The following is a 20,320-nucleotide window of genomic DNA, read 5'->3' on the forward strand; positions in this document are numbered from 1 at the left end:
GGTGAAGACATTCAAAAATCACCAGATCACTTGCTATTTAAAAGCAGTCAACAAGGCTGTAAGCTCAGTCTGTGTGAAGATGCATTTGATTTGGTGGAAGAGCTCGCACTTGGTTTAAATCCATCACTAGCCTGGCATAGGCCCGTTTGACTTGGTTTCTGTTTCCCAAATATACAATAGAAAGAAGGTATCATATTATATGGACACTCGTCTGCAGGATTGTATACGCTAGGTTAAACATCAACTAGAGAAATATTTGACATATTTGACATAAATAACGTGCAAGATTCTGCCAACTGTTGGCCTCTGCACTTATGTCTTAAGTGACAATGAGTGAAGAGCTGCAAATTTGCTTTTACTGTAATCTCAGTCTTGGTATACATATTATTATGTTGAATGTGATTCTAAGCAAAGTAGATTGAGTGTGATTTAAACAAAGGAGGATTCCATATTATACAATTCCTAAACACAAATCAATGATTTTTTTTCTTTCATCTGTTGCTCAACCCAAAAGACATCAGTTCGATCCTATGTGGGAAAAATAATTGGCTGTGCTGAGAGATGGTTTCCAAAGTGGCTTATAATTATGATCACAATTGACAAACAGCCTGTATCAATGAGGTAACGGAGAAATTGGCTAATGAATACCAACAAGTGCACCAATAATGGCCAAGGTAGTGAGTCAGGCATTAGGGAAGACTGAAAAAGCATGACATTTGTGACTATAGACATAAATTTGAGGGTTACACCCGTTAATAGCAGTACACTGAGAAAAAGGCTTGGCCTCCACATGCGTTCACAACACACACCGTTCCATATTGTCCCAAAAGGGCCAGCTTTCTGTCTAGAGGTAATTCAAAGCCAGCTAAAATTTTAAGAACTGCTTTAGGATTTAACAGTTTTAGGAACTGCTTCAACATCAAAGAAGTTGGAGTTGTTCATGAAGCAGCAAAATTCCACTCTGAAGCGTTAAACAAATTCATGGAAGCAGAGGACTATTGCCCAAATATTTAATGATAACATGGGTAATCTTGACTAAATGAACTTTTGTCTTAAAAACTCACTTTCTAACACACTCTCAATGCTTTGCCCAGCGTCTCCACGCTGTAGACACTCCCGCCCATTAGTCACTTAGTCGCCGTCTCCGTTATCAGATCGACTGTCTGGGTATCACAGTGCTTGTGTTCAAGTCACCCTTTTTTTTTACTTAATAATGGCCCCAAAGCGCAAGAGCAGTGATGCTGGCAATTCAGATATGCCAAAGAGGAGCCGTAAAGTGCTTCCTTTAAGTGAAAAGGTGAAAATTCTTGACTTAATAAGGAAAGAAAAAAAATCCTATGCTGAAGTTGCTAAGATCTACAGTAAGAACGAATCTTCTATCCGTGAAATTGTGAAGAAGGAAAAGGAAATTCGTGCTAGTTTTGCTGTGGCACCTCAAACTGCAAAAGTGACGGCCACAGTGCGTGATCAGTGCTTAGTTAAGATGGAAAAGGCATTAAGTTTGTGGGTGGAAGACATGAACAGAAAACGTGTTCCGGTTGACAGCACGGTGTTGCGCCAGAAAGCACTGAGCCTGTATGAAGACTTCAGTAAGGGATCCTCTGAAAGGACTGACACCAAACCATTTACTGCAAGTAAGGGATGGTTACACAGATTCAGGAATAGGTTTGGACTGAGAAATGTAAAAATTACTGCAGAGGCTGCGTCTGCTGATGAAGAAGCTGCTGTCACATTTCCGGCAGAGTTGAAGTTGATTAAGGAGGAAGGTATGTATGCATAGGAAAAACCAGTGTATATAGTATTTGGTACTATCTGTGATTTTAGATATCCACTGGGGGTCTTGAAACATATTTCCCGCGGATAAGGGGGGACTACTATACATCAAAAGACTGGCTGTTTGGAAAGTTTTCTTGCCAGCAACAAAGGCTAGAAAAGGCGATGTGGTCGCCACCTACCGAGGAGGAGGAGGGGGAGGGGGAGGTTGGCCGCCCTGGCTGTAATCTCCGGTGGGGAGGAAAAAAATCACAAATGCACTCGATCTTGTGCTTTACATAAATATCTAAAAATTCTGGGCAGGAGTTTTTTTTTTTTAACTTTTGAGTTTAACTTAGGTGAACAGTAATGCCTCATCGTTTTCGAAATTCACGAACTAATGAAAGTTGAGAAGCAAAAAATAATGGGGGGGGGATGGGTTTGAGTATAATTGCTTAGCGGTTGTTAGAACAAAACGGGCTACAAATCAGGTTTTCTGCTCCCACTCCATGGTTTTTCCTCCTCAACTTTCTTTCTAAATGTCGAGTGTGAGCAAAACCTCAGGGGGGTAAATAAAAATGAGTCCCCTCCCCTTCCTCGTCCAAAGTTGGGGCAACAGTCTTTACAGGCAAGCTTTCAAAACTAACAGGAGTTCTTTGTGTCCCGGAGGGTGGTGCAGGGCGGAGGAAATCCCTTGGCGGAACACGGAGGCCAGTAGGCCGACCAACCGGCCGGCCTGGGGCTCCCTGGACTTTGTCATGTTCCAGCCTCACATTTGCAAGGAATCTCGGGTGCAAGAGTAAGTGCGAGTCTTGGACCGCGGCTGAGGCCGGCTGGACCGCCACCGGCCTAGATTTTCACCCCTGCACCCCAGGTCCCCTCCCCCACCCGGGCAGCCGCGCAGGCCCCAGGTGCAGCCATGTTCTCGATCCCACCACCCGCGCCTCCATTGACAGTCCTTGCCCGAGAGGGCCGGGCGCCGCGCTCTCCGCGTCCCCCCGGCTTGGGGTTCGCAGGCGCGACGCTTCCTGGGAGTCGTAGTCCGCGGCCCCCGCCATCACGTTGATGGGGACGAATCAGAAACTACAACTCCCGCTGGGCGGCGCTGCCGGTGCGCACGCGCAGCAAGTCTTCGAGGAACAAAAAAAAAAAAAAGAGGAGGAGGAGGGTGAGAGAGAAGCTCGGAGAGCAGAGAAAAGGGGCCACCGATCGCCCCCCCGCTTCCCTGCACACACTCTCTAGCCGTGGCCGCCCGACTGCCTCGGTTACCCCGGCCTCTCTCTCGGTCCCCTGTGATTGGATCTAGGCTCTGAGCGAGGCCCTGCCAGGGCGGCCATGCGGCGGTGACAGGAGCTCGGCCGAGACGCACGGGCCCTCGCCCTCTCACCTCCTACCCGCTAATCGGCTCGCCTCAGCCCGAGGCTGCTTCACCGCGGCCGCAGCTCACGCACGGCCCACACGCGCCTCTCTTCTGCACCCCCGATCCCGGCGCTGCCTGGAGGCGGCTGCACTCGGGTGAGTCCCTGTCGCCTCATCCCCCGTCCCCCGCCCCAGTTGCCATCGCGAGCAGGGCCTTTATTTGAGGACCCCCCCTCCGGGGCCTGCACGGGCAAGAGTTTGGGGACTGTCGGCAGCCGTGTGGGGGTACCCCAGCCCCCCCACCCCGGGCCGCCGGCGTTGGGGGTGGGGCAGGCGCAGATGTGGTCGCGGGGGACGACAGTTGCACGCGCGCGCCTGGGTACGCATGGGGGAGGGGCGCGCGCGCGCCTGCGCCGCGTGGGGGGGGTCTCACGCGTGAGGCCCGCGCGCGAGCGAGCTTGTGGCTGCGCATACCCGGCCGCTGATTGGCCGGCTCGGGTGGTGCGGGTGCGCGCGCGGTGCCAGGCCCGAACGGTGGGGTCGCGCTCAGCCTGGTGTCTCCGGGGCTCGTGCGCCCAGGCAGCAGACGTTCTGGATTGGCCGGCGGGCAACGGGGGCGGTGCCGCGCTGCTTGGTAACTGCGGCTGGCAGGCGGGCGGGCCGGGGAGCGTCGCCCCTCCCCGTCCCCACCCCTGCCCTTCCCAGCCTGCGCCCAGGTGGAGCCCCGAGTGGGCTTTGTCCCGGCCGGCGGGCGCGCCTGCCCCGCTGTGCCTGTTCTTTGGGGGAAATCAACACAATGACCGGAAGGAAAACCTCAGCCTTCGGGCCACGAAAATAAGCCGTCTGGATTGGGCCAGCACCCAGTCGGCGTTTCAGGGGAGGAAGAAGACAAAAAACTGTCCTCGTTCCCCTTCCAACCCCCTCCGCTTTTGCTTGTCCGAGTTTTGCCTTTATTAAAGCGAGGTTTTTTGTTTTTTTTGTTTTTTAGTGTTATGGTTTTGCGCTAATTTGCGGCTGAGAGTGTTCAGATGTCGGGTCCTGTGCAAGTAGTGCTCACTCCTGCGAATGCGGGGTCCCGTGCAGACTTCTCACCCTCTGCATTCAACTTTGCTGCAGACAATGGCTTGATAGGCCATAGTGCCTGAGGGTAGTCTCTGGGTGTTGAGGAAATAAAAAGGGGAAGTTAGTTTGCAGATGAGAATGTGCAGTGGAGTGCCCTGAAGAGGCAGGGTATTTCCCCCAGGAGATGACTGATTTTATTTTCTAGTACAGTAGACCCCCTCCTTATCCGCGGTTTCACTTCCTGCAGTTGCAGTTGAGGTCAGAAAATATTAAATGGAAAATTCCAGAAATAAATTCATAAGTTTTAAATTTCTCGCGCCGTCCTGAGTAGCGTGATGAGGTCCTGCTCTGTCCCGCCCGGGATGTGAATCATCCCTTTGTCCAGCGTATCCACGCTGTGTACGCTACAAGCCGCTCCTCACTTAGTAGCCATCTCGGTTTGGTATTGCAGTGCTTGTGTTCAAGTAACACTTAATTTTCTTTAACAATGACCCCAAAACGCAAGAGCAGTGATGCTGGCAATTCAGATATGCCAAAGAGGAGCCGTAAAGTGCTTCCTTTAAGTGAAAAGGTGAAAATTCTTGACTTAATAAGGAAAGAAAAAAAATCCTATGCTGAAGTTGCTAAGATCTACAGTAAGAACGAATCTTCTATCCGTGAAATTGTGAAGAAGGAAAAAGAAATTCGTGCTAGTTTTGCTGTGGCACCTCAAACTGCAAAAGTGACGGCCACGGTGCGTGATAAGTGCTTAGTTAAGATGGAAAAGGCATTAAGTTTGTGGGTGGAAGACATGACCAGAAAACGTGTTCCGGTTGATGGCAGCATGTTGCGCCAGAAAGCACTGAGCCTGTATGAAGACTTCAGCAAGGGATCCTCTGAAAGGACTGACACCAAGCCATTTACTGCAAGTAAGGGATGGTTACACAGATTCAGGAATAGGTTTGGACTGAGAAATGTAAAAATTACTGCAGAGGCTGCGTCTGCTGATGAAGGAGCTGCTGTCACATTTCCGGCAGAGTTGGAGTTGGTTAAGGAGGAAGGTATGTATGCATAGGAAAAACCAGTGTATGTAGGGTTCAGTACTCTCCAAGGTTTCAGGCATCCACTGAGGGTCTTGGAATGGACCCCCTGCGCATAGGAGGGAACTACTGTACACATTTTAGCTTTGTCCATTCTTAAGCCACTGTGGTTTGCTGCCTTGTGCTTTTCTTTGGCCTGCTTCTTGGTTGGCTTCTTGGCTCACACACCTGTGGGTTAGGATGACTTTCTTTTCAGCCTTATATGCTTATATGTAATCACTCCTTTAAAGCTTTCTCAGAATTTGCTGTTTCTTCTTACATTATCCCCGTCAACTGTTTGCCCCTCCTAGGAGGGCATCTTTTTTTCCTCGAGGAGTGGGTTTGGTTCTGCCTTGTTGTACATGTACCTGGTCTAGTCACTAGGTATTAAACTCCTCTGTGGGTAGGGATTAAGAGCCTTTTCTGCCTTTGTTTCTCATCTGCCAGTCTACAACTGTCAAAGTACTTTGCATATTGTAATAACAGCTAACATTTCAGTATTTGTTATGCGCCTGGCATCGCTCTTAAGCCCTTAACATATGTTTTCTTATTTAATCTTCAGAACAATTCTGTAATTCCATTTTATAGATGAGGAACAAGCCTAGAGAAGCTGGATAATTTACTCTTGAATTACCCAGCAAGTAAACCTTGACTCCAAGATTTGAATCTAGGCAATGTGACTCTTAACCCTTAAGCCAGTGGTTCTCAAACTAGTGAGCATCAGCATCCCCTGGAAAGTTTGTTGAAACGCAGTTGCTAGGCCCCACCCCAGACCTGATGCTGCAGGTCTGGGGTGGGGCCCCATAATTTATATTTCTAACTACTTACCCATGTAAGTAGTTCTGTTGCCAAGTAAGGTTCTGATGCTTGAGAACCATTCACCATGGTGTAAATTAAATTTTAAGTGAGGAAGATTTATTGTAAATGTTTGCTTTTCATCACTTTAAAACTAGATCTTGAAGAACTAAAATTAATTCAAACTGTTTACTGTAGATTGTTTGGGAAACTGAGAGTTGGTTTATTAGCCATGAGTACAAAACTAAAAGTTTAAAAACAAAAAAGTCTCCAGTTTAAAAAAGAGCTGTGAATTTTTAAGAATAAAATTAAGAACCTAATAATCTTGGCCTTTTCCCCCCACTCATTCATTTATTAATTCATGACACAGGCATTTATCTCCTTCCAGAGATGCCTAAAGCATCCCATCCCCACCTCTGAGTATAAAGTCTAGGAACCCGGGACAGGTGAGGTGATAGCGCCTGAGCTTGGCACTGAGATAGGTTGGGCCGGGCGGGGGCTGGCCGAGCAAGCCAGAGTTCCAACCTCCTCCCCTGCTCCCCTTTCCCCAGCCCTTTGCACCTCCAAGAATTTCGCTTTTAAGATGACTACAGCGATTTTGTTATTAAAATGTAGGCTTTTAGGTTCTTTTTCTTGGGGCACAAGTCTTGTTGAGAAAGATTTTTAGTCTTTCTTAATTGTAATGGATTTCTTAATAGTAAATTAGGTAGTAGGAATGGGATTAATTTACGATTCCATTCTATAATTTTTGATGATCCATAGATTGATGTTTTGTTCCAAAACATAAAATATAAAAGACAAGGCCCCTATCTAGGTGGTTGTGATCTATAGGAGCAGTAAATAAAACACTGACAACTTACTAAACACTGAACCTTTATTGTTATTACTGGTGAGTAGCCTATATGCATTGCATCCCCGATTCAGTTCTACCGTGGTTTCATTCTTCATTGAAACTGAGTTTTTAAATATTGCAATCTTCTGAACGGTTGTGGTTATAATTGACCTGAAATTGTCTTAACCTTTGGGTTAAACAAATGATAAGTGATTTTTATGTATGTCTAGGGGAAAGCATTGTTTGAAGAGTAGTTTAAGAAGTAATACTGAGGATGGTATTTCACTTTTCCGAAATGCGTTAGAGGCAATTTACCTGAAAGATAATTGCTAAGAATTTTAGTAGCAGTCTACTAACGCTCATTCATAGAATTTTTCTTCAAAAGCTGTATACATTTATTTGGGTTAAGCTTATTCATTGTTACTAACTGAAAGTAGAAAATGCAATTAATCGGTTCATTGTAATTGTAGAGTTGAGATGTATTGTAATCAATGGGCTTAAAATGGCAGCATAGCAATATGAAGGCTAGTATTCGGTTAACCAAAGTGTAGTTGAGGCTTCCTGCCGGCGGGAATAAAATTAAGAATAAGTATTTTAGAGGATGTATACTTTATGTATACTGGAAAAATTACGGATAAATCAGAAGTGTTGAGGGTATTGTCTTGATAGTCTTCATTTTCCATTTTTTCCTCTTTCTGCCTTTACCGTTTTTCTTTTGTCCTTTACTGGAACTCTCACGACTGCAGTTTCCCTTTTTATGTTTTTGTTTTTCTCTTTTCCTCTTTGTTTCTACAATTCTTGTTTTAGTATTCCTTGCTTGTTTCTGGCAGTACTACTCTGCTGTTTCCCACTTGGGTCTCGTGGGAAAGTAAGAGTTCGATATAGTCATGGATTGTCAGTTGATGGAGGATTTGGTTGTAACTTGGTTAAATGTTATAGAGGATTTTTAAAGAATTAATTTATTTAGAAAGTGTAACAAGTGTCAAAATGAATTTATAATTGAGAGCTGGAGTATCGCTTAGTAGATATAGACAGGTTCTGAAATCAGACTGCTTGGATTCAAATCCTGGCTCTTGCCACTTCCTAGTTGTGTCACCTTGAGCATTCACTTCACATCTTTGTGTCACAGTTTCCCTATTTTAAAACAAAGAAGGATGATGATAATAGAACCTCTTTCTTTTTTACGGTTGTTATGAAGATAGAATGAGTTAAAGTGCTTAGGTTGGTACCTGGTGTACAGTAAGCATTCAATAAATATTAGCCATAAAAAGACTATTTTTAACACTTTTGAGAAATTGATTTTCTAAGGAAATAAAAATTTTACTAGTAATACTGACTACAAGGTTAATCTCCAGAGATTCTGCAGACGAAGTCTGTGAAGGCAAGGACTTGTTCTTCCTGGAAATTCCCTCTTGTGACTGTTAAAGTGTTTTTGTTTTTGTAGTATGGCAAGGGAAATAATGTTTTCCCCCCTTAAAAAGTACTGTGTATGATTGTATTATGGTATAATTGTAGAAGCAGAGAGTAGTGAAGAGTTTGGTCCTATTTAGGGTATCTGGTTAAAATGAGCCCTGGATAGTGGACACAACCTATACATTTATTTTTTATTTTTTATTTTTTATTTTTATTTTTTAAGTGTGTTTTTCCAGGACCCATCGGCTCCAAGTCAAATAGTTGTTTCAATCTAGTTGTGGAGGGCGCAGCTCACAATGGCCCATGTGGGGATCGAACTGGCAACCTTGTTGTGAAGAGCACCGTGCTCTTAACCAACTGAGCTAACCGTCCCCCATATACATTTCTAATATATATGTATAATGTATTATGGAGATTGATGTCTACCTGCAAGTAGTGAATTTATAATTGAAATAGCCTCTGGAACTGGTTACCCAACAGATAAATTAATCTATTTCTATCTTCAACTATTGTAAGTTTTAGAGATAGTGCCTTGCCCCCCCCCCGTCCCCCCCCCCCCCCCCCCCGTCCCCCGCCCCGCCCCGCACTGGGGATGTTGTATATTTGAGATAGAAACTAGTAAAGGAGTTGAAGAGTAGTTGCAATTTCTTTGCTTTTATAGGGCAATTAAAGGCAATAAGAAAAACTTAGCTGTCTTATTTGTGGCCAGCCCCACTCAGATGTTTTTACTAGAAATTCACAGTTCGATTGATGAAAGCTGCTTCTGTATTGTTATAATTTGTTATATTTAGATAAAGCTCTTATTATTGCTACAGTATAAATGTGAATAGACTTTTGTCTAGATTGTATTTTCAGACCAAAATTGGTTTAAAGGAAATGAGGTATTGTAACTGAACTAAAGTTAATAAATGGTCTTGACCTCAGACTTTAAAACACTTAGGTTACATTATTTTAGTTGTGAAATGATAGTTTGACAAAGGAGGATGACAGCATGTATTATGCCTCCTTTATACATGAGGAAAGAACAGAGAAACCGATCCTAGAACCTGACCCAATTAGTTTAAAATTAGCTAAAGGGGTAAAAGGAGATCCATTAGCTCCACTTTCCCCTTTTGTTCTTTTTCTTATTTGCCATTTTAAGCATCTTGAAGCATTTTTAATTCAGTGGCATTACATTCAGTGTTGTTAAAACCATCAGCACTACTACAATCTCATCATTCCAAATAGAAACTCTGTAACTCTGTACCCATTAAGCAATAACTCTCCATTCCTTCCTCCCCCCCATCCCTGGTAACCTCTAGTCTACTTTCTGTCACTATGAATTTGTCTAGTCTAGATATTTTATGTAAGTGAATCATACAATATTTGTCATTTTGTGTCTGCCTTATTTTACTTAGTATATTGTTTTCAAGGTTCATCTGTGTTTTAGCATGTATTGGAACTTCATCCCTTTTTATGGGTGAATAAGTTTTCTTTGTATGCTATACCACATTTTTATTCATCTGTTGATGGACATTTAGGTTGTTTTTATCTTTTGGCTGTTATGAATATTGCAGCTGTGAACATTGGTGTAGGGTATAATTGAATCCTTGTTTTCAGATCTTTTGTGTGTAGTATACTTAGGAGTGGAATTGCTGGGTCGTTTTTTTTTAAACTTTATTTAAAATTTATTTTTTAAGTGTTCTTCCAGGACCCATCAGCTCCAAGTCAAGTAGTTGTTTCAATCTAGTTGTGGAGGGCACAGCTCACGGTGGCCCATGTGGGGATTGAATTAGGTGACCCTGGTGCTATGAGCACTGCGCTGTGACCAACTGAGCTAACCCGCTGCCACATGTTTTTTTCTTTTTCTTTTTCTTTTTTTTTTTTTTAAAGATTTTATTGGGGAAGGGGAACAGGAATTTATTGGGGAACAGTGTGTACTTCAGGACTTTTTTCCAAGTCAAGTTGTTGTCCTTTCAGTCTTAGTTGTGGAGGACGCAGCTCAGCTCCAGGTCCAGTTGCCGTTGCTAGTTGCAGGGGGCAGAGCCCACCATCCCTTGCGGGACTCAAGTAATCGAATCGGCAACCTTGTGGTTGAGAGCCCACTGGCCCATGTGGGAATCGAACCGGCAGCCTTTGGAGTTAGGAGCATGGAGCTCTAACCGCCTGAGCCACCGGGTTGGCCCTGTTTTTTTCTTTTTAATGCTTGCTTGGGGCAGAAGAATTTGGATGGGTCAGAACAAATCTCTCAATAGTATAGAAAATCTGTGTAAAATGAGTTTGTCCTTTTGTGAATATTAAATTTGTGTCTGCCATTTCTACCATGAATACGTACTTCTCTGAAGAGGTTCTTTATAGTGATTTTTAAAAAAATTGTGGCAAAATATACATAACATAAACCTTACTATTTTAATAATTTTAAGTGTACAGTTCAGTGGCATTAAGCACACTCACATTGTTGTACAACCATCACACCACCCATCTGCAAAACTTCTTCTTCCTAAACTGAAACTGCCCATTAAACATTAATCTCCTCTCGCCCCTCCACCTGCTCCCCAGCATCCACCATTTTACTTCCTGTCTATGAATTTGACTATTTTAGGTACTTCATATAAGTGGAATTATACAGTGTTTGTTCTTTTGTGATGTCTCTTTCACTTAGCATAATGTCCTTAAGGTTCATCCATGTTGTAGGATGTGTCAGAATTTCCTTTTTAATCCTCAGAGTGATTTTTTTTGGAAGTTTTTGTTTTTATAGTATGGCAAAGGAAATAATTTTTAAAAAAACTACTGTATAAGATTACATTATAATTGTAGAAGCAGAGAATAGTGAAGAGTTGGTTAAAATGAGCCCCGGTTAGACAGAGCCTGTGAAGATTTCTGATTGTATAGGTCTGGTATTTTGAGAATGACTGTGTTTTGATTGCATTAACATTCATGGTCCTTAGAGATAGTATTTTTTATAGTAAGTTGAAAATTGTTTTGTGATTATGTATTCTTGTCATGTTGATTGCTCCTGTAAAGCTTTTGGAGTAATTTTGTAGGGTATGTTGTAAAACAGCGGGGTAGTCACTTTACCCAACTAGATACTCACTTTTTGAGTTATTTCATATTTTTTCCCTTTTTTGTAGCTTTAAGTGTATGAAAAATAGCAAAACTGAGTGTTTGAGCCGTTGTTCACCTTTTATACTTTAAGCTTTGGAAAAGAACAGCTTTTTTTCTTACGTTTGGAAAAGTACTCATTTATCCCCTTACTTACCCAACATATTGAGGGCCTTTGGTGTGGGGAGATAGGTATTCTCTGAGGCTCCAGAATACAATCTGTTGAAAATAATGCTATGGGCAAATTATATTATTTGTTGAGAGCTTCAGGATAAAGACTCTTTAGTTTGTATATTCAGTCTAATTTACTTTTTTAGATATTTGGAGTAAGGTGACTTTAACTTAAATTTTAAAACAGTCTTTGAGGAGTACATTAAATGTAAGCAAGCTTTCACGCTTGCACATGCATGCTTTAAAAGGTGCACATACTTTATTTCAAAACAGTGATTTATTGTATACCTTAAATTTAATACAATGTTATGTGTCAATTATATCTCAATGAAGTTGGGAAAAATAAGTAAAAATAAATACATAAAAACCCCAGTGATTTATTTTAACATTTTTCTGATTAGTTTTCCTGCCCAACAGAAAATAGGTTATTTTACTTAGCAGTTAGTTGGGAAGTTTTCGTTTTATCAAACTTGGATTTGGAGAGTTTATATGTAAACAAATAAGCACATATGCATGTATTTTTAAAATAACTCATTATTTTAATAACATTTAAATTTCTAAATGCTTACTCAATTTACTGAATGCTTGTGTGAAGCACTCTGTCAGATACTTAATAGATTCTGATAACAACCTTGAGGTAAGTATACATATTATTGTCTTTTTCCAGACTAGTAAATTTAGGATTGAACAATCCCAAGGTCAGCCATATTTAATTGCTGATAGAACTTGAATTCAGAACTTGGACCTAATTCCAAAGTTGGTGATCATAATAGCTTTGCTCTGTTGCCTGCCTTCTGGGAATAGTACATTAAAAAAAAAAATAAAGATGGACTTTTAGATCATAATTACTTGATTTTCATTTCTTCTTCCAATTTATAAAGTTGGAAAGTTAGAAAAAGAACAAGTGATCCAGCTTTTTCCCCAATACCAAGTGATTTTTAAATTTGGAGTAAGGTCAAAGGGACTTGTTCTTTGTGTATTGGCAGGGCAAGCTGCTGCTTAAAAATCTGGACTATCAATTTAAAAATATAACTTATGTATTTGTGAAAATTTTCTCTTGAACTGTAGTGCCAAGAAAAGTTGTGGGTGTTCTTGAATAGCTAATTTTTTTATTGTTTGTTTTTCAAGGACATTGTTTTGGCTACTGTGGAACTCAGAATTGAACTTGTGGTTCACTGATTGGGCAGATCTTCTTTCCCTGGCTTCGTTTTATTGTTCTGTCATTCTTCCCTTCACCAGGCTTAAAAAAAAGAAAATTAGCTAATTTTGTTCGTTCTCTCAACATTTTTACGGAAATGGGGTGGAGAAGGGTATAAAGTTTTAAGTATAAATGTAACACAGTTGAAGATAATGTCGAATCTGAATCCTGCAAATGTATTTTGTTTCTTCTTGAGTGATCACTTGGTTTTTAGTGATGTAATTACCAGCTTTATTTCAGCAGATAGAAATTAAGAATATAGTGTCTTAAAATGTAAGCATAACTTGCTGTAAAGACTTAGAAGCCTTGACCTCAAAATCAATCTTGATTAAAGTTTTGTCTTAGGGATTTCTTATTTTATTTTTAAGCACTTGCCTTTTTATATAGAAAGTTAAATGAATTAAAATGAGCTATCTGACTCTATTTTTCCTGTTTGCTGAAGTGTATATGTGAAATATATATGTTAACATAATTAACATATTAATATAAATTGTGATGCTTTATATTCTGTTATTGAAGATTTATAAAATGGAACATCTGAGTGAAAAGCCAACCTAATTGGATCCCCTTTGGAAAATACTATGATTTACTGGTTAATGTGTAGTCTGTAGAGTTTTACTTGATAATCTCTAGATTGTTTATACTTTTGGTCATATTTACCTTTATGAATTTCCAAGCACTCCCTCCTTACAACGCAAGAAGAAAGAAAAACAGCCCATTTCCAGTTTTATTTAGCTAACAGAGACAAATTGTAATCAGTAATTTACTATTTAATGTCCTTTTCTCTTTTCCTAATTCTGACATTCTGAACACCTGTAACAGCAAAAGCAGCAAGAGAGTTAAACACCTACGAGAAAAGACAAAAGTTGAAGAAATTTTAATTTGCTTTAAAAGTTATTTTGGAATGCTGTTATTTAAATTCACAAAATACACTTGGCTCATGAATAACATGGTGGTTAGGGACGTGCCAACCCTGGCAGTTGAAAATCTGCTTATAACTTTTGACTCTTCACCAAAACTTGACTAATAGCCTGACCAGAAGCCTTACTGACATCATAAGCAGTTGATTAACAGGTATTTTGTATGTTACATATATTATATACTGTATTCTTACAATAAAGTAAGCTAGAGAAAAGGAAATGTTACTAAGAAAATTATAAGGAAGAGAAAATACATTTTTACGGTACTGTATGTATTTATTGAAAAAAATCTGCATGTAAGTGGACCCAAGCCGTTCAAATCTGTGTTGTCAAAGGATCAACTGTAGATTTAAGAACAGTCAGCAAACAAAATATCCCACGTAGAAACCCCATTCAGTTTTGCCAAATGTCACTTTATAGCAGAAGCGTCTAATTCAGGATCATATTTTCACCCAGTTGCCTTGTCTCCAATATACTTCACTGTAGAACAGTTCCTCAGTCTTTGAGTTTCATGTCCTTGATCTTTTTGAAGATTACTGGGCAGTCATTTTATAGAATGTCTCTCAACTCAGATTTGTCCAAGTTGGGCTAGAGTATAACAGTGTTCTCATTGTTCTGTTGTGTTGAACGTGAATGTTGATCACTTGGTTAAGATGGTATATACCGTGTTTTCCGTTGTTAGTGTTTTGTGTGTCAATACTTTGGCATAATGAAAATACCTTTATTTTTTATTTTTAGTTTTTTTTTAGAATTGAGGAACTCTATTTTTTTTCTCTTAAGGCTGGGAATATTTATATTTTTATTTTTTAGAGATGAAGGTTAGTGCACAGACTTAAAAATTCTGTTAGTGTTGTTGTCTAAGTCATTGAAAAGGTAATGTTTTTCTGAGATTTAGATACTGTGAAAAATGTTAAAAATTGGATTAAATTTTTACATTGTATGATGTGGTTTGAAAGAACGGGGAATTAAGAGCAGTCAGCTCTTGATTAGATTCTATTTAATAATTCTGTGATCTTGGGCAGTTTACCTTGTTTTTTACCAAGTTACCAGCTTTTTTTCTTTCTTTTTCTTTTTATTGGGAATATTGGGGAACTGTGTTTTTCCAGGACCCATCAGCTCCAAGTCAAGGCGTTGTTTCAATCTAGTTGTGGAGGGCGCAGTTCACTGGCCCATGTGGGGTTCTAACCGGCGACCTTGGTGTTGTGAGTACTGCGCTCTAACCAGTAGAGCCAACTAGCTGCCTTATCAGCTGTTTTTACGTTTAATAAAGATCTGCTTTGTACAATGTGTCAGGCAGATGTTATCCTTTTATAATAAACACACCAAGATACTAAATTAATTTCATGGTATCATTCAGAAGACAAACTGATAGGGTCAATGAGTAACTGTAAACATTTTCTATAGAAGCTACTAAGTGGACATAATTAGAAAAAATGGCAGTATGTTGAAAAAAATTAAAGACACTTATAAATTCTGTGTTCAAAATCTGAACTGATTGTACTAAATGTATACTGACATTTTAGGGATGAATAAGGTTCCTTTCCTGAAAAACAGATTCATTAGTACTTAGTAATTACAGGTTGAACACGGAGGTATTTAAGTACTATAAAGTTTAGAGGTGGAAAAACTTAGGCACCCTAAAAGATTGCCATAATACAGTATTACATGATAGTTTGAATAATTTTAATGCGACTGAGTCTCGTTCAAAATGAAGTCAGCTGATTCAACTCTTAGATCCTTTCCATTTATTTTAGGTACCATCTTAGGACAAAATGTGTAACATTTTAGATAATGAATTTTAACTGTTTCTTAGTACTCATGATTTTGAAGAAATTTCTTTTATAAATAAGAATTTATGTATTTTAGAAGTTTGAGATCCCATTTTCAATTAGAACTCAGTGATACTTGACGTTATTTTATACTTCTCACTGAAGATTTTTCTGTTAGTGTATATATTTAAGATTATGATGTTTTTAGTCATTAATTTTGTTGAAACTTGGCTTTACTGGCTCTTAATGAATTGGTAAATTTGAGTTTTACCTCATATACAAAAAATAACCTGAGACTAGATCTTAAAGAATGGAGACAACTGGAAGACTGAAAAACCAAGGAGGAGATAGCTTATCTTAAAATCTGGCCTAGAAGCAGAACATCCACAGCACAGGAAAATCACACTGCAGTTTCTGGTATTGCCGTCAAAACTTAAATTCGGGTGGAAGATATTCCTGGTAAAAGTATTCCCAACACCTCCCACCCTCCCTTTCAGCCTGTTTAATAATTATAGAATTGAATACCATTACCTGTCCTTAATACTTCTGTAGCCTTCCATGGATAGTATCTTAGTGGTAGGTATTTTAGCTTATTTTGAAGATTTTGTCAGTTTTAATTGATCCATGTATCTGTGGTGTAGTAATTACAGCACTAATACAAAACCTGAGTTAGGAAAGTTACTGATTTTTGTAATTTTGAATTTTATTTCACTGTACTTAAGTAAATATACAGGGTAGATCTTAATTGCTTATTAGAAGTAACTGAGATAACCTTAATAGTCTGCAGAAAATTGTGAACATAAGTTTTTTTCACAATAAAATAAAATGATTCTGGTGTCTGGATCAATATAAATCCATTTCCTCTTCGTTGAGAGTAGGTCTTGGGTCTTGGATTTTAAGTTTTGCTAATTTAATGATATGTTTAAGTGCCTGTCAGCAGTGTGTTGTGACATACGTGTTCATCTAGACAATTGTTCTGTAACACATTCATGTTTTTCTTTGAACCAAATCCTTTCTTTTCTTTTTAGAATGTGACTGATGTTGATATATAAACTATTCCTTAATGTCAATCATAATCTTTGCTTCATGGACAAAAAAAGATACAGTTTTGTCTTAGTTTATTTATGATGAGTGGCAGTTAATTTACTGCCTCATAAAACTGCCTGGTGTTACAGTTCTGATCACAATATAATTACTTTGGGTTTTTTTTTTAACCTGCTTTTCTTTGATTATTATTGTGATAATAATCACGATAAGCATGAAACAGGTAACTTGGAATTTGGAGATACGGATTCTAGTTCCTTGTTATAAAATTAATTGTATGACTTTAGCAAAATGGCTAATCTTTCTGGGATGGGTTTCTCATTTATAAAATAATAGAACAAAGTGGTTGCACTAAAATATCTTGAGTTTTCTTCTTGATCTAAGTTTGTATGTTGTATGACTGAAATGGAAAGATATTTGTTGAAAATAACATAATAGCACAAGAAAGAAAGTGCATAAATGTAATTAAAAAAACATGATCAGTGTTATGGTACCTCCTCCACTTACCAGTCTGACCTAAAACTTAACTTGAAGTGGAAATATGTTGAAAATTTAGTAATATTTTAGGGATCAGCATAATAAAAAATGTTAAGAACATCAGTTTGTTTGTTTGTTTAATTTCTTTTTATTGAGGAATATTGGGGGAACAGGGCCCATCAGCGCCAAGTCGTTGTCCTTCAGTCTCAAGTCCAGTCGCCGTTTTCAATCTTAGTTGCAGGGGGCGCAGCCCACAATCCCATGCGGGAATTGAACTGGGAACTTTGTTGTTAAAAGCCCCCCCTCTAACCAACCGAGCCATCCATCCCTGCTGAGCATCAGTTTTTATTCTTTGTTAAGAGTGATGATGGTGTGTGTGAAAATCGTCAAGAGCTCTCTGACTCGCTATAATTTTTATTTTGCATTTAACAGCAGGATCAGTAAATTAAAAGCAGAAGTGTGGTCAAATGAAAAAATTTATATGGAATTAATTATTGGCATATTTTGAGGTAGAACAGATCAGAACAGTAAGAACACAGATAAACCTAATCCCTGAAATGGATCTCCAACAAGAAACACAAGAAGATTTTAAAGAATGGCTGGAGTCTGTTTTCAGAGAGATAAAAGAAGACCATCGCATCTATTAAACAATAGCCAACTGACCAGGATTAAAGATAAGGAAATCAAACAGGAGCAGGCCAACTAGTTCATATTTGAAACTCATAAAGGAGAATTAAAATTAAATCAGGAACACAAAAGATAAAAGAAACACACAGCATGGAAGAATTAAATTGAAAAAAATGAGAAAGAAGATATAGCAGCCTCAGGTAGTTGTTAATGTTTTGTGTTGGTGGCATACTTTTTCATTCCATTTTCTCCTGCTGACAGTGTCCTGCTTTGCCTTTTGTTTGAGTAGCTGCTAGCTACACTGCTAATCACAGTGTGTCCCAGGTAATCTTTTTATGACTAGACACAGTAATTGGGCTTGGGATAGGATAAGCTGGTGACACAAACCCCTAGAACTGTTGTGCAAACAGTAGCAGGAAGATGTGATACAGGTAACCCCCGCATAACACGGCACTTCTATAATACAGTTTCGCTCTGACACGGTTTGAGATTTGGGGGAAACCCTCGCACAACACGGCATCCTAGAACACTGTTTCACTCTAACATGGTTTGAGAATTAGAGAAATCCCCTAAAAACATGGAGCATAATAAGAGCTTTTAAGAGCAAAAAATATCTCATTCGAAATTAGGGAAATCCCCGAACAACACGGAACGTAATAAAAGCTTAGTAGTGATGACGAAGAAAACATTTAATACATGTTAATATGTTGTACTTTTGGTGAAAATTGCTTCAGTAAATATATTTCTCAATTATAAAAATGTATTATGTTTTTTAAGTTTTTGGAGCATAATCCCCTTTTTTGTACTAGTTCTTTGTTTCATACAACACGGATTCATGAAACGCGGCATTTTTTAGAAACCTAACAACCGTGTTATACAGGGTTACCTGTAGTCTGTTGCCTCTGGGTTATAGTATACTATAGGTATGTGTAAACTTAAAGATGCATGTGGCTGTCATCTCTGTTTTAGGGAAAAACCAAATCCATCTGCTCAAGAAATGTGGCAGGCCCACAGGGAGAGAATAGAGAGAACTCAAAATACATGTCTTGTGTTCCTGGATCTAGCTGTGTGTGGAGTCGTGCAATCTTTTAGATTGAATAATTAAAAAAAGACAATAAAATTTCCCTTTACTTGAGGTGGCTTGAATTGGGAATTTGTAACCTTGTAATCAAATAGTTCTGGCTAATTCGTAAATTGTTCTTGAAAGTAAAGAATATTGTAAGGTGTGGTTCCTGGAGTTGGTGGAACTAATAAGAATGTTCTAAAATTACAAAGCAAAATATTTATAAAAATATCAAAAAGTTGATAAGATTGAAAGGCATTTTGAAGGGGTAATGTGAAAAGCCTTAATATTAAAAGGAAAATGGAACTCAGATAACAGAAGTCAGAATCACCTTTGTCCTAGGGCATTTGCCAATTTCATCATATGAACTTGAGTTTTGAAAACCTTGTGAGATGAGAGGCTCAGAAATCAAAGTCCACAAGTTGCCCAAAATTCAGAGGTCAAATAGGAGACCCGTCTCCTCAGAAGCTGAGACTGCAAATTGGATTAGGGTGATGGAGAAGTAAAACAGCCTACATCCCTGTTTGTGGTCTGGCTTAACATGTCCTGGGCGATCCAAGGAAACTGAATCCTTGGACGGGGATTGTGGTGACCCCAGGTAGGTAGTATGCCCAGACACCTGGAAAAAGCTGCCTTCATCATAGACCTCGAATTTAAAATAATTTTTTAATATAAAGTTACCAGGGCACAGTAAAAGATAATCAAGCATTCATGGGATCAAGTACCATGAATATGAGCAAGAACCACCAGGAACAACAAAGATAACACCTGCTAAACCTTGAGATTTTTGAATTAACCAGAAACTGTAACACAATTCTATTATGTTTAAAGAAATACGTCAAGCTTGAAAATCTTTAAGAATTAGGAAATTATGAAATGTGACATAGCAATAAATAGGAATTCTAGATACGAAAATGGTAAAATAAAAAATCCATTTATTCTGTGCTTATTAACAGAATAAGCACAGATGAAGACAGAATTAGTGAAATGGAAGATAAGTTAGAATAGACTTTAGTTCAGAGAGAAAAACATGAGAAAAATATACAAGAGGGTAAGAGATTTAAGGACTAACATACATTTAATGGATCTCAGTAGGATAGGAGATGAGAGAGTGAGGTGAGACAGTAGCTGAAGAGATAATAGCTGAGAATTTGCCACAACTGAAGGATGGCAGTCCTAAATCGAGAAGCCCAGTGAATGACACACATGATGGATGAAAAGAAATCTACATCTAGACACACAGTAAAACTGTAGAACACCAAAGACAAAGAAAACATCTTAAAAACAGCAGGGGTGGACTACCGATGACTTCTGAATAGCAACAGTGGAAGCCAAAAGATAATGAAATAGCCTCAGTGTGCTGAAAGAAAGTAATTGTTTTTGATTTCTATTTCAGTGAAAATAGCTTTCAAAAATAAAGGAAATTTATTGAAAAATAAATTTCAAAAGTTTGCCATGAGGAAGACATTCTAAGGGATTAAATTCAAGCAGAACGAAACAGACGTACAAAAGAATGTGGTTAAATCAAAATGAAAATTAAATTGAAACAAAAATAATAGATTTTAAAATACAGAATTAAAAATAAACATACAAAAGCTGAATAATTAAGGACCTACCTCCAAGTAATAATTATCAAGATTAAAAGAACGACTGGGATAAAGGATTATTGACTATTTATGCAAATACGTAGTCATTATCA

General features: G+C 39.0%; 1 protein-coding gene across 13 annotated transcripts in view; it reads left to right on the forward strand.

Moving 5' to 3' along the window:
- The first annotated feature begins 1,326 nt into the window (after positions 1 to 1,326).
- Positions 1,327 to 20,320, forward strand: part of GTF2I (general transcription factor IIi) — a 94,285-nt gene continuing 75,291 nt past the window's right edge. For 5 of the 13 annotated variants that reach the window (XM_074328438.2, XM_074328442.2, XM_074328440.2 and 2 more), the window contains exons 1-2: positions 2,917 to 3,267; positions 4,100 to 5,213. In XM_074328438.2, the coding sequence (XP_074184539.1) occupies positions 4,661 to 5,213 (553 nt within the window). In that variant the 5' untranslated portion in view covers positions 2,917 to 3,267; positions 4,100 to 4,660. Of the gene's footprint in view, positions 1,767 to 2,878; positions 3,268 to 4,099; positions 5,214 to 20,320 lie in introns of those variants that run through there. The other 8 variants (XM_019754944.3, XM_019754946.3, XM_074328441.2 and 5 more) reach the window with 7 other exon arrangements.

This window comes from Rhinolophus sinicus, chromosome 3, assembly GCF_057876585.1.
Source record: "Rhinolophus sinicus isolate RSI-liver-muscle chromosome 3, RSI-T2T, whole genome shotgun sequence".
Taxonomy (NCBI): Eukaryota; Metazoa; Chordata; class Mammalia; order Chiroptera; family Rhinolophidae; genus Rhinolophus; species Rhinolophus sinicus.